Consider the following 12,905-nt stretch of genomic DNA (forward strand, 5'->3'; position numbering starts at 1 on the left):
GGTGTAGAAGTTATAAATATTACAACATTATAAGGAATACCTTATATTGATCTCTTAGGAACCAGAGATCAAATTGCCAACATCCGTTGGATCATCAAAAAAGCAAGAGAATTCCAGAAAAACATCTACTTCTGCTTTATTGATTATGCCAAAGCCTTTGACTGTGTAGATCACAACAAACTGTGGAAAATTCTTCAAGAGATGGGAATACCAGACCACCTTACCTGCCTCCTGAGAAACCTATATGCAGGTCAAGAAGCAGCAGTTAGAACCGGACATGGAATACAGACTGGTTCCAAATTGGGAAAGAGTATGTCAAGGCTGTATATTGTCACCCTGCTTATTTAACTTATATGCAGAGTACATCATGAGAAATGCTGGACTGGATGAAGCACAAGCTGGAATCAAGATTGCTGGGAGAAATATCAATAACCTCAGATATGCAGATGATACCACCCTTATGGCAGAAAGCAAAGAACTGAAAGAGCCTCTTGATGAAAGTGAAAGAGGAGAGTGAAAAAGCTGGCTTAAAACTCAACATTCAAAAAACTAAGATCATGCATCCTGTCCCATCACTTCATGGCAAACAGATGGGGAAACAGTGACAGACTTTATTTTCTTGGGCTCCAAAATCACTGCAGATGATGACTGCAGCCATGAAATTAAAACTCTTGCTCCTTGCAAGAAAAGCTATGACCAACCTAGACCACATATTAAAAAACAGACATTACTTTGCTGACAAAGGTCCATCTAGTCAAAGCTATGTTTTTCCAGTAGTCATGTATGGATGTGAGTTGGACTATAAAGAACACTGAGTGCTGAAGAACTGATGCTTTTGAACTGTGGTGGTGAAGACACTTGAGAGTACCTTGGACTGCAAGGAGATCCAACCAGTCCATCCTAAAGATCAATCCTGAATATTTATTGGAAGGACTGATGCTGAAGCTGAAACTCCAATACTTTGGCCACCTGATGTGAAGAAATTGACTCATTTGAAAAGACCCTGATGCTGGGAAAGACTGAAGGTGGGAGAAGGGGACGACAGAGGATGAGATGGTTGGATGGCATCATCGACTCAATAAACATGAGTTTGAGTAAGCTCTAGGAGTTGGTGGACAGAGAAGTTGGTGGCCATCAGAGTTGCTGATGGACAGAGAAGCCTGGCGTGTTGCAGTCCATGGGGTCGCAGAGTCGGAGACGACTGAGCAACTGAACTGAACTGACTGAAGGAGTACCTATGTACCTAGCACCACCAAGCTAAGAAATGAAAACACTTAGTTTAAGTCCTCTGGGTGTTGCCTTTTGTCCCTCAGAGCTTATCCTGAACATTGTGCAGTATTGTCATACTTATGCATGGGTTTCCATACATGGATATGGCTTTTCATGTTCTTGGTACACATGCATGTAGTATTGTTTTTAAACAGGCAGGTCTCATACTTTTTTGCTTATCTTTGAGATTGTGTGCATTGATATATGTGGATACATTTTTACTGTTGCATAGCAATTTACCATATTATTTATTTATACTTGTTGGACAACAAGGGCTTCCCTCGTGGCTCAGTCAATAATCAGCCTGCAATGCAGGAGACCGCCTGCAATGCCAGAGACCCATATTGGATCCCTGGGTTGGGAAGATCCCTGGACAGAGGAGCCTGGCAAGCTACAGCCCGTAGACTCAAGAGTCAGACACAAATGCTTACCCAAACTGTTTTGTTCATTATAACCAGGCCTCTTGCTGGACTCACTTAAGCTCTAATAACTTTGATTCTCTTGGTTTAGCAGAATAGTTTCTCTTCAACAGCTGTACCTTGTTTCCTGCCTTATGGAATGGTCAGAACTTGCAGAATCGTGTTAGTGATAACTGACCACTTTGTGCTTGCAGTGTGATGCTGGCTGTTAGTCTGAGGCTACCTTATCAAGGTAGTATCTTTACCTTTAAAAGTTACCATCATGTAAATCCATGGCTGATTCATGTCAATGTATGACAAAACCACTACAATATTGTAATTAGCCTCCAACTAATAAAAATAAATGGGGGAAAAAAAAGTTACCATTCACTGTCAAAAGTTTATTTCTCCTTTGACATTGAGATGATGAATATTACACCATAAGCATATCCAAACGACAAATCATACTCAGTCACATTAGGTTCTGTGGTATGTCATTGAGTTAGATTCATTTATTTCCTTCAGGATTATTCCGTCTGTACTCCAAACTTCCACACCCAACTCCCAACCCTTGCATCCCTTTCAAATTTAAATGGTCCGAGTTTTACTTTTGATTTTTTTTATCCGGTTCCTAAGTATATTGATCAATTCTACTGTATTTCTGCTCATCCACTCATTTTAAAGCCCTGCTGGACTCCCAGCCTCATCTCAGGCCACTATTCTTCACTCAAGCCTTGCCCTAGCAACTGAACTCCTGCTGTGTTGACCCTGATTACCCTCTCCTCCTTAATCTTTACTCTCACACAGCCTTATGATTCAACCCAAGTGCCACTGACAACAGAAAAGCCTTTCCTCATCTCCCAGGCTAGACCAGACACTTCTGCTCTGCGTACCCAGAGATCCCCCTTCGAACATCTGGACACAGAACTGATCTGTCTCCTCCTCTTGACTAGAAGCTTAATAGGAGGGTGGAGGGTTGATTCATCTGTCCTCTCAGTAGTCAGGAGGGCCAGGAACAGGCAAGTATGAATGCTCGAAGGAAAAAAAAAGACTAGTAGCTATTTGCATCAAGACCAAGGGATCAGGTTAAGAACACACACACTACTGCTTTCCTAGATCCACACTCTGGGACATGGTCAAGGGAAAAATTTTTAAGTAGAGCTTTAGAGAATGAGAAAAACCACACAAAGCCAGTACCATTGAGTTTACTAAACTTTTATTACTTTTATCTTTGAAGGCTGGAGCCATCAAAGCTCTTAGATCAACTTTAAGTGCTGGATGGAGTGAAAAAAACCCACAAGGGACTATTGGTCGATCTGTGAACAGATCTGACAAGAAAATGCAAAACAGAACCAAAAAGGATGCAAAGACTATTCTGGGGAGCCAGTCAAATTATTTATTAAAATTTGTTAGAAGTAAACTAAAACATTTTTTAAACTGAGCTCCAGACTTGAAACTGTTACAAAGGCTCAGGATGTAGAACCTTCAGTTGGGTTGAGAGAATTCTCTTAACAACCTGCTGGTTTGTTCTCCTAGAGCAAGGTGGTGCTTTGTCCTTAGCTACTATCTCTAACACCATCACCACTCCCAAGTGTAGATGCCATTCTGAAAAAGATCCCCTCAGTTCCTGATGACCGTGAAGGAGGAGGATGCACCAGTGTGGTAACAGAAATGGCTTTCTGGAGATTCCATTTGGATTTTTTCTCCAGTCATCTAGCATGTGTTCAAAAGGTGCTTATTTTTTTTAAACTTGAAAAAAACTCCATTGTGAAAAGTGAGTTATGAAGAGTGCTCTTTATTTGAAACCTCCACAACACAGACGCCAATCTTGTCTCGCATTGAATCATTAGCTGTGCACATCAACACATTCCAAGCACAAATTAAGAATTGCAAACAGAACAAAAAAATATATATATATATAATTTTTTCCCCTATCCAAAGGTTTCAAGTCTCAATGCAGCAAATCCTTCTGAACACAGAATCTGAGGAGCACACTGTTCAAACAGTTGGGACAAACGGGTCCCTGTAAAGGCTACTGCCTTTTTAACACATGGGGTGGGGGATCATGGACGGCATGGAATGGGGAGAGGAGGTAAGGAAAAGGGAGCCAGTAGAGAGGATGAGCAGGAAAGGGGGAACGGGTATGCGCTGGGGCAGCTGGGACACACACATGGTGAGTTGGTGGATTTCATTTATTGGTTTTTGACATTTCTTTCTGGTTCTTTTTGTTTTCATTTCCCCCTTTCCCAGGTCCAACAATGGTTAAAAAAAAACCCTACAGTAGTGGGTGTGGCCCTTTTAGGCCAGCCCAAAGCCTTCAGAGCACTCCTGGATGGCCAATAGTAGCATGTGGCGAAGCTTCTCAAAGCTCTCATAGGCAGGCAGGTCCAGCTGATTAAAACTAGGGGAAGAAGACACATCAATTAGTGACAAAAGATGATAACCAAATCCCTGTGTTCCCATGGTGCCCACCTGATTTCTGCCTGTACATTCCCAATCTTGTCCTAGCCGTGTCTGCCCTTCTCAGATCTGGCCCCACTACTGGCTACCAGGCACCTAAAATATAACCTGACCCTATCACTCCTCCTTAAATACCATGGCCTACCCATGGTATAAATACCACCTCCCTAATACCGTACCCCTTGGAGCCCGAGAGCTCCAAGGAGGCATTCAGGGTCACTGGTCACCTCTGCTGAGTTTTTTACCATTCTGCTCCCTGCAACTTCTTGCTCTGACCATGCTGAGCCCTGGAATACACCTTGCTCTCACAGGGCAGTTTTCACCTGCAATGTTTCCCCAGCCCCACTGTGAATCTGGGTCAGCTTCTCATCTCAAACACCATCATCTCCACAAAAACCACCAAACTGTGAGCTACCCATAGGTTCAGGGTAGCTGGGGCTTGATCTGGCTTCTTGACTACTCCTGACCATGGTAGGGGTACAGAAGTGGCAAATATGCAAGTTCAATCCAAATGATGAAAAGAACAAACCCTTTCTCTTACCATGTGTGAGCTGAAGGCAGGCGGTCTGTGGACCTGTCATCTCGATGGATTTGAAACTTCTGAATGCCATTCATGCCTTCAAGGGCAGCAAAACCTTGCAGGGGCACCTTGGAAGTACCTGTGACAAACTGGAGGAACTTGGCACGGTCAGCTTGATCGAAAGAACGCAATGCTCTCCAGAACCATTGGATCTACGGGAATGAACACAAGAAGACAGCATTAGGTAGAGAGCTCCTGGAAGAAAGGGGCATGGGATATGGAATGTTAGGCAAGTCCCTTCTGTGGGACAGGTTTCAGTTCTTCCATTCACATGATGACATCACCTGAAAACTGAAAACTCCAGGACTGAAGTTAGGTTCAAGTAAGCTATCACTCAAAACCCCCCTCCCCTAAGAGTACCACTTTATTTGGTTGTCATACAAACTAACACTGCTTAAGGATACAGGGAGGGGTGCCAGCATCAGCTTACCTGAATAGAGTTGGACTGGTACTTGTGATATTCAGTGTTGGATTTCAAATCATCAATGTCGATTGTGGGCAGTCCTGATATAAGTAGCTCTAACTCCTGCTCAGTGAAGATGGAAATGAGGCGCTTTGGAATGATCTCATAGAAACCTTCTAAGAAAGCCGCCAGCTGTTTGCGAATGGCTCCTGGGGAAAGAACCAACAAGCCACGTGGCATCTGAACTTGTACAACTGTCAGAGGTCAGAGATCCCTAATCCAGGAGGATGCTGACTGATCTTCCTACCTCACCCATTACTGCTTCTAGGCCCCTGTATGAGGGTGGATGAAGGGAAATATTTTTTGGTCTCCTTTTATGCAAGGCATTTGTGGCTGGCATAGGGGAAAAGAAGAAACAATGTCTGTCTAATGAGTGAGGGCTGACCTTGGTCCCATATTGAACAGTTAGGGGGTCTGAGAGACATTTCCCCTACCTGTCATTCTCATCTGGCACACCAGGTGTACATATTCCTTCTTATTTTCCTCTGTTACCAAGATGTTGGCCCCATTGGGTTTGAGGTCACGAACTTCACAGACTCCAAACTCTTGGACCTAGAATACCCAAAATACCAATAATATGAATCAGGCTTGGTCTAGGATGGGACTTCCATAGATACCTAGAAACATACCCTAAACTCTCTGCTGTATCCTGGGCAAAGAAATGAAGCAAGGTCATTAAAAAACAAACAAACAAACAGTGACTTTTCTCATGAGCTCATGAATCCCTAAATGAAAAAGGCCAAGGGTTTAATCCTAAAACCATACAGAAACTGTCAACAGTAAAAGGGAAAAGGTCATGGATAATATAATGTAATACAAAAAAAATCTTTGTGTAAAGCAATTTTGGGGAAGCGTAACCTTGAGATTTTTTTTGTTTTTCATCTATCTCTATTTGCACAATTTTTCTACAATGAAGTACCTTTGGGAACGATGAATAGTGTACTAGAGTTTCCCCCCCCCCAAATATAGGGGAAACTAGTATTGTTTTACAAATTCTGGTTTTTCTGTTTGTGCTATCTCATGCAAATACTCACTGCTCTCTGACAGGGAACGGGGCATGAAATTTTAAGACTGATGTATTAAGAAGTTATCCAATGTCAGTTCAAGAGCAATCCCGTAATGGGTTTCCTAAACTAGTTGGGGTGTGCCACAGTCAGGATCTCCTGACCTACCTCAGTGCTGAAGGTGAGATCATAGCCTAGTGTGGAGACATCATTTTCCAGCAGATAAACCAGGCCCTGGTAGAAGTGGTAGTCTTCACTCTCCATATCTGTATATCTAAACACAAATAGGGTCTTGGATTGGGGTGGCAGAGAGGCAGCTTAGGGATGGGGCACAAGGACCAGATTTCCAGGACTGTGGACAGTCCCAGGGTTGTGCCACATCCTTACCTGACAGACTTGCCCAAAATGTGTTTGTAGAAGGACCGAGTAAAGTAGCACTCCAGGAGGCGGTTGTCATACACAGCTTTGGCCACGATGCGTCCGACAAACTTGAAGTAGCTGAGGTGGTTGGGGTTGCAGTGAGAAGATGGATTGATGGTGTATGTGACCCGATCACCAGGTGAGGTACGGAACAAGGCATACATAGGGTTAAACATCTCCCGAGAGATGATCATATACCACTCCCGCAGGAGCCCTCCAGCATCCTGCCCTTCTTCTCCTTCAAATACTATATACCTGTTTAAGAGAGCAGAAACAGGGATATGCAGAAAGCCCAGGACAAATCCAATCTTCTGCACAGCATGACCTGAGTGAGTGACTGAGTGAAGCAGTAGCTGGGGAGTGCAGAGTCAGAGGACAGTGGTAAATGCAGAGTGCCAGGAGAGCCCAGAAGAGAGATGGGAATCTGGGACAGAAAAGGGCATCACTGATGGAAGAGATGTTCTGAAGTGTCAGTAAAGGCTCACTGATATCCCAGAAAACACTAATAGGAAAGATATAAAGGCCTAATAAGGCCTTTAAGCAGGAAGGAGTCAATCAAGTGGTATCAAAGAGAGCTGAGCTGAGTTTGATGTCTATTACGATTTAGTGGTGGAAGAGTAGGATTCAGTCTGTTTTAGAAGATTCTCTGAATTCCTGTGTGACGACATGGATAGTGAGTCCATGCCACAAGGGGAGGGAGGAATCAAGTTCCTGAGTTCAAGAGCATCATCAAACGACTTTAACAGGTCTATCATCTCACTGGCTCCCATGACACATGATACTGCAAACTGCCAATCTCCTCTAGGTGGCGTCAGAATCACCAGGGAGTGATTACCAATTTGGTGGGGAGTCACTCTTGCAAGTGTGGTCTCCCTCAACCCAGGGTACCATTTGCTCAGCAGGCTTCCCGTTCCTAGTGTAACAATGGAGAAAAGCTCTTTGTGAAGCCATCAAGTGTACTTTTGTAAATTCCACAGACTCTCCTATCTGTATAGGAATTGTTGGGCAGCTCAGCCCAAGGGCCAGCTAGCCAACAGAAGACCAGTCTCATGAGACTGGGCAGAGAATATGGACGACAGCTCAGTGAGAGCTAGATTCCTCTCAGGAATTCCTACCAGGGAGGGCAAGCACCTCTCCAAGTTCCCCTGAACATTTGGGCCCCAAGTAAGCCTTCACTACCCAGTAGGAAGGGTCAGAACCACCCCATCCTGTTTTACTCTCTGCTCTGGGTTCTTACAATCGATTCTTCATTTCTTCAGGGGATTTCCGGTGCAGCTCACGATAGGAGTCTTCAAAGACATGATCACGACGAACGTGCACAGCCATGTCTTCTTTCCGGAGTCCCTCGTCTAAACGTTCCAGCTCTTGGCGGAAATATCTTGGGAAGTAGGAAAGAAGGGAAAATAAGATTGGGGTGGCAGAGCAAATTTGTTTGCCTGATTAGGATGAAGACCCACAGTGATGTTCCCCTCATCCTCCAGACACTTTGACCTCTGCTTGCCAACTTTTCTATTTTTTTCCTGCAGAAATGCCCAGTATCCTATGGAGAAGAGAATGGCAACCCGTTCAGTATTCTTGCCTGCAGAATCCCATGGACAGAGGAGGCTGGTGGGCTACAGTCCATGGGATCACAAACAGTCAGACACAACTGAGTGACTAACACTACTACTACATTGGGAAAGGTAGGTCATTCACTACCAACTCTAAATTTTCCCCATGTCCATCAAATAGGGGCCCACAGACATTATGGCATGGAATTTCTGCAATAAGCAGGTAAGCATGTGTAGGTGCACAGGAAGGAAGAGAAGAGTAAAAAATGACAGAAGTGCTGTGGAGGCCTTCTCGACCCTTCCAAGCCCTGCTGTTAATATACTATGGCTACCTGCATCTCCTGTATTACCCCAAAGGGTAGACAGGGATTTTAGAATTCATGTGGTTAAACAAAGGCTTGCACTTCTATGATGAAGAACAGAGACTAGGTTGGACAGCACCAAGGAATATTTAGGTACAGTGGCACTTGGTGGCAAAGATGAGTCTCTTCCCCCTGTTTAGCACCATTCCAATCCAGGAGCTGCCACCGAGGAAAACTTCTTTCTCTGGAAACATCACCCCTGGAGGATGTTTGGCTCCTTTTTGGGAGGGGAGATACTATTTAGAAAGCGCCTCCCACCCCCGCCCAACAGCCAGGGCACATACTTGCGCTTGACATCAAAGTCAAGGACACGAATGTAGTCTACCAGGACAGCAAAAGGCCCATCAGCGAGGTGGGTGGTGGACTGCCGTAGGATCTGGTTTAACACAGTGCGATGAGTCTCTGAGGGGAGAAAGGACAGCAGGAATCAGCACATCATGGGTCATGGAAGAAGGGACGTAAGTTAGTCAGTCAGCAACTCTTCCTTGTTTCAGGGGAAAAAAGTGTGGTATAAAGACTCCCAGACCCAGTCCCTAACTCATTAGTCTCACTTTCCAACATACACACACACACTCACCCTGCAAATCAGCTGACAACAAAATATATGAAATGACCCTGTAGAAAAATAAAGCCTTCTACATTTGGGGGCCTAAGAGTTCCCTGTACCTGCAAAGCGAAGAAACTTCTGTGTGTCAGGGGGCAGGCTTGAGGAGATGTGCATAGACGAGGGCTCCCGGGAGAAGAACGGGTCAAGGGAGGAAGGAGTGGCTGGGGTTAAAGGGGCAGGGGACAGTGGAGGCGGCTCGTCCTTGATGTGTGCCAGCTGGCTCTCACGGGTGTCCCGGATAGGAGGCTTGCTCTCCCGCTCTGTTGCATGGACCAGAAAGAAGGCTTCGACAGCAGGTTGTAGCACTGGGGGTAGGAATGATATAGGACAGTGACATTTTACTTGATCAACTTCAACATATAAACCTCTTCCCCCTCAGAATCAAATTTCAAAACTACTAGATGAAAACTTGCAGGAGATACATAATGGTGCCACAGAGGAAGTCAGAGAAAAGAAAGAAAATCCCAAAGAAAAATGGGATAGACAACCAGTTATAAAGATTCCCTTAGTCTAAAGAGTAAAAGATAACAGCTACCAAAAGAGAAAGCAAATCTTTTTTTCTGATAATGAAGTCAGAGAAAAAATCCTCTCCTTTGAACTCTCATGGAAACCTGAGGGAGAGGAGTAATCTGGAAGAAAATTAAGCTGGCAGAAAGGGCCCCAGAACAGATCAGTGGGCCTGGGCCATCAGGCCACAACTTACCTAGCACCGCATGCTGGTCATGGGATTCCTCCAGTTCCTTTAGACATTCTCCCAGCATGTCCCACAGCTCATCCAAGTTCAGCTGCTCACTGAGCAGGGGTAATTCAGGTGGCCTCTCCTCCTTCTCCTTCTCCCCCTGTGGAGTTCCATCTGAGCCTAGACAGCACAGAGGAGAGATTCAGGAAGCTTTTTCTTCATTCAGACCAAATGCATAGGCCATTAGAGAGGCTAAATAGACTGGTCCTGGCCACTGAGTAACATCTGAAAGCAAGCTCTAGCCCTACACTGAATGGCATTTAAGCAGAATAAAATACAAGAAGAAGTTTGTCTAGTTGCACTAGACACTTTTCAAGCGCTCAATAGCTACATAGAGCTAATGGCTACTGCAGAAAAATTCTACCACACAGTGTTGGTCTTCTCATTGCCTTAACAGCTCCCAGAAGACCTATGGATTATTAAATGATCTTGTTGTTGTTGTTCAGTCCTGTCTGACTCTTTGCAACCCCATGGAATGCAGCACACCAGGCTTCCCTGTCCTTCACTATCTCCTGGAGTTTGCTCAAACTCATGTCCATTGAGTCGATGATGAGCCAATCATCTCATCCTCTGTTGCTCACTTCTCCCACCCTCAGTCTTTCCCCAGCATCAGGGTCTTTTCCAATTAATTGTGGTGGCTTCTCTTGTTGCAGAGCACGGGCTCTAGAGTGTGAGGGCTTCAGTAGTTGCAGCTCCCGGGCTCTAGAGCACAGGCTCAATAATTGTGGTGCATGGGCTTAGTTGCTCTGTGGCATGTGGGATCTTCCTGGATCAGGGATCGAACCCATGTCTCCTGCAAGGCAGGTAGATTCTTTACCACTAAGTCACCAGGGAGGCACCTATTGGTTTATTTAGCTGGCCCATGTCTTCATTGTGGCATGTGGCGTCTTTTAGTTGTGGCATGAGAACTCTTAGTTGTGGCATATGGATCTTTAGTTGTGGTATATGGGATCTAGTTCCCTGATCAGGGATTGAAAGTCTTAGCCATTGAACTACCAGGGAAGTCTCGATATCACATATTTCTACTACTATCAGAGGATACGCTCTGAGATATTTTAGCACTTTGAAATTTATTAAGCTAAAGCTCTGGATATGGTTAATTTTGGTACATGTTCTATATGCATTTTAAAAAAGTTTATTCTGTTGTTATTGGCTGTGGTGTTCTGTATATGTCAAAATTATTAATAGTTTTTCAGATCTTTATATCCTTAGTAGGTTAGTCACCCAGAGCATGTGGGATCTTCCTGGACCAGGGATTGAAGCTGTGTCCCCGGCGTTGGCAGGTGGATTCTTTACCATGGTAGCATGAGGGAAGCCCCATAGTTTCTTTATTACAGAAATTGCAGTGTGTGCTAGGATTCTCCAATGAGGACCAGGTGGTGATGGTTAGTGACTTCAGTTGATTGGTACGGGTCTATCAATTTACAGAAACCAGGGGATCAGACATCCATTCCATGAAGATTGGCTCTCCCTTTTGTTGGGTTGGAAATAGGAAGCAGTACTGACCAATGGACTGAGTATCTTGAGCACTGGGAGATGGCTGGTCCACATCCATGGGTGACTCCTCCCTTCGGACAGATGCCTCTGACTGGCTTGACTCCGACTGGATAAAAGGGAGACAAAGTCACATAAAGGGGGCAACTAACTCTGTTTTCCTCAGGGATAGGCTAGAGGCTGTCCTACAATCTCTTACATATCATTAAGCTTGGAAAGAAGCCTCCCATATCTTCCCATATGGAAAGAAGTTTCCTTAGCTCTCCAGTACCAAAGAATGGCCTTCCCACCTCCTCTGCTGTCTTCCACCCTGAGCTAGCATGCTTTTCCAAAGAGCTCCCCGGATGCCTGCCATTTGCCTCCATTCTATTCCAGGCCTGAGTCCAGTCAGGCACCAGCCTCCTGGACTTCAAGACTTCTAGGAACAGTTTATGTGTGTGTGTGTGTATAAAGCGCAGATGGGCAAAAGGTAGGTTTGCTCTTTGTTTATACGTTTGTGTGTGTGTGTGTGTGTGTGTGTGTGTGTATGAAACTCAGATGGGCAAAAGGTAGGTTTGCTCTTTGGAGGAAATAACAGGGGAATGAATTAATGCAATCTCTGATTGGTGGGATTGGCTTTTTAAACCAACAGGCCTCAAGATATCCTTATTTCTTGGATCTTGGGAAGGTAACTTGCATGTTGTATAAGGACAAGCAAACAATGAATGTCATGTGTATATACATGATGCTAGGCTTTTCCTACAGTCACTCTATGCTGAGATCCTAACAATGAACTGGCTACCTAGGAACCTGAAGGCTTCCTCCTCAAAGAGCCTGAGTGCCTTGGTGCCAAGGTAGTATGAAGAATAGAGGCAGAGACCAGGGTGGAGGGACCAGCCATTGCCAGAAGAGGCTTTGTGGGAAGTGTACCAAGCTTGGGAGACTTTCAAGGGCAGGATTCCTGATATGTCTCTGATGCACTTGCATTGTTCCATGAGACTGAAAAATCTTTATCCCGTATCCCCTCAGGACCTAGACACTTAGCATTATGCAGTTTGCAAAAGCGCCACTATTGACTGGATAGCTGGGAGTGGGGTATGATGGCCAAGCTTTAAACCAAACCAAACCAATGAACAGTCAAGAAAGCACCAAGAGAAATTTAACTCTGTTGTCCAGAAGCATTCATATAGCCAACTTAATGCAAAAGCATACAAGGTAAGGGCAATGAAATCCCACTGATGATATGGTGGGAGAGGGAGGAGAGACAAATGAATGAGGGGCCACAGGCATCATGCTAACCGTTGCTGCTTGTTGCTGTCTCCGCGCCCTCTGACCCTCACGTACCATTTGTATAATGGCATCAGCCTCAGCCTCCAGCTGCCGAACAGCTGCCTGGATGCTGCTAGCTGAGCCTAAACCGGAGGAACCTGGGAGAAAGAAAAAAGAAGGTAAGATGTAACCTGTGGAAAGAGGGAATGCTCAATTTTCTGTGTCCCATCTCCTGAGCCACCACAAGCATCTTGCTGAGGTCTTTGAGCTTTATGCTCAGTTAGTCTCAGAGTGCTCACTGTCAGGCACTA

At 44.9% G+C, this 12,905-nt stretch overlaps 1 protein-coding gene across 14 annotated transcripts in view; it reads right to left on the reverse strand.

Annotated features, from left to right (window-relative positions):
* Window positions 1-3,446: 3,446 nt before the first annotated feature.
* HUWE1 (HECT, UBA and WWE domain containing E3 ubiquitin protein ligase 1) overlaps window positions 3,447-12,905 on the reverse strand; it is a 154,951-nt gene continuing 145,492 nt past the window's right edge. For 11 of the 14 annotated variants that reach the window (XM_070462819.1, XM_070462818.1, XM_070462820.1 and 8 more), the window contains 13 exons: window positions 12,625-12,752; window positions 11,359-11,455; window positions 9,817-9,972; window positions 9,173-9,418; window positions 8,791-8,908; window positions 7,832-7,972; window positions 7,430-7,507; window positions 6,562-6,849; window positions 6,343-6,448; window positions 5,605-5,722; window positions 5,138-5,319; window positions 4,669-4,859; window positions 3,447-4,068 (listed from right to left, as the gene is read on the reverse strand). In XM_070462819.1, the coding sequence (XP_070318920.1) occupies window positions 3,966-4,068; window positions 4,669-4,859; window positions 5,138-5,319; window positions 5,605-5,722; window positions 6,343-6,448; window positions 6,562-6,849; window positions 7,430-7,507; window positions 7,832-7,972; window positions 8,791-8,908; window positions 9,173-9,418; window positions 9,817-9,972; window positions 11,359-11,455; window positions 12,625-12,752 (1,952 nt within the window). In that variant the 3' untranslated portion in view covers window positions 3,447-3,965. The remainder of the gene's footprint in view (window positions 4,069-4,668; window positions 4,860-5,137; window positions 5,320-5,604; window positions 5,723-6,342; window positions 6,449-6,561; window positions 6,850-7,429; window positions 7,508-7,831; window positions 7,973-8,790; window positions 8,909-9,172; window positions 9,419-9,816; window positions 9,973-11,358; window positions 11,456-12,624; window positions 12,753-12,905) is intronic. The other 3 variants (XM_070462829.1, XM_020877668.2, XM_070462825.1) reach the window with 2 other exon arrangements.

The sequence above is a fragment of the Odocoileus virginianus genome, unplaced genomic scaffold (assembly GCF_023699985.2).
Source record: "Odocoileus virginianus isolate 20LAN1187 ecotype Illinois unplaced genomic scaffold, Ovbor_1.2 Unplaced_Scaffold_14, whole genome shotgun sequence".
Classification (NCBI taxonomy): Eukaryota; Metazoa; Chordata; class Mammalia; order Artiodactyla; family Cervidae; genus Odocoileus; species Odocoileus virginianus.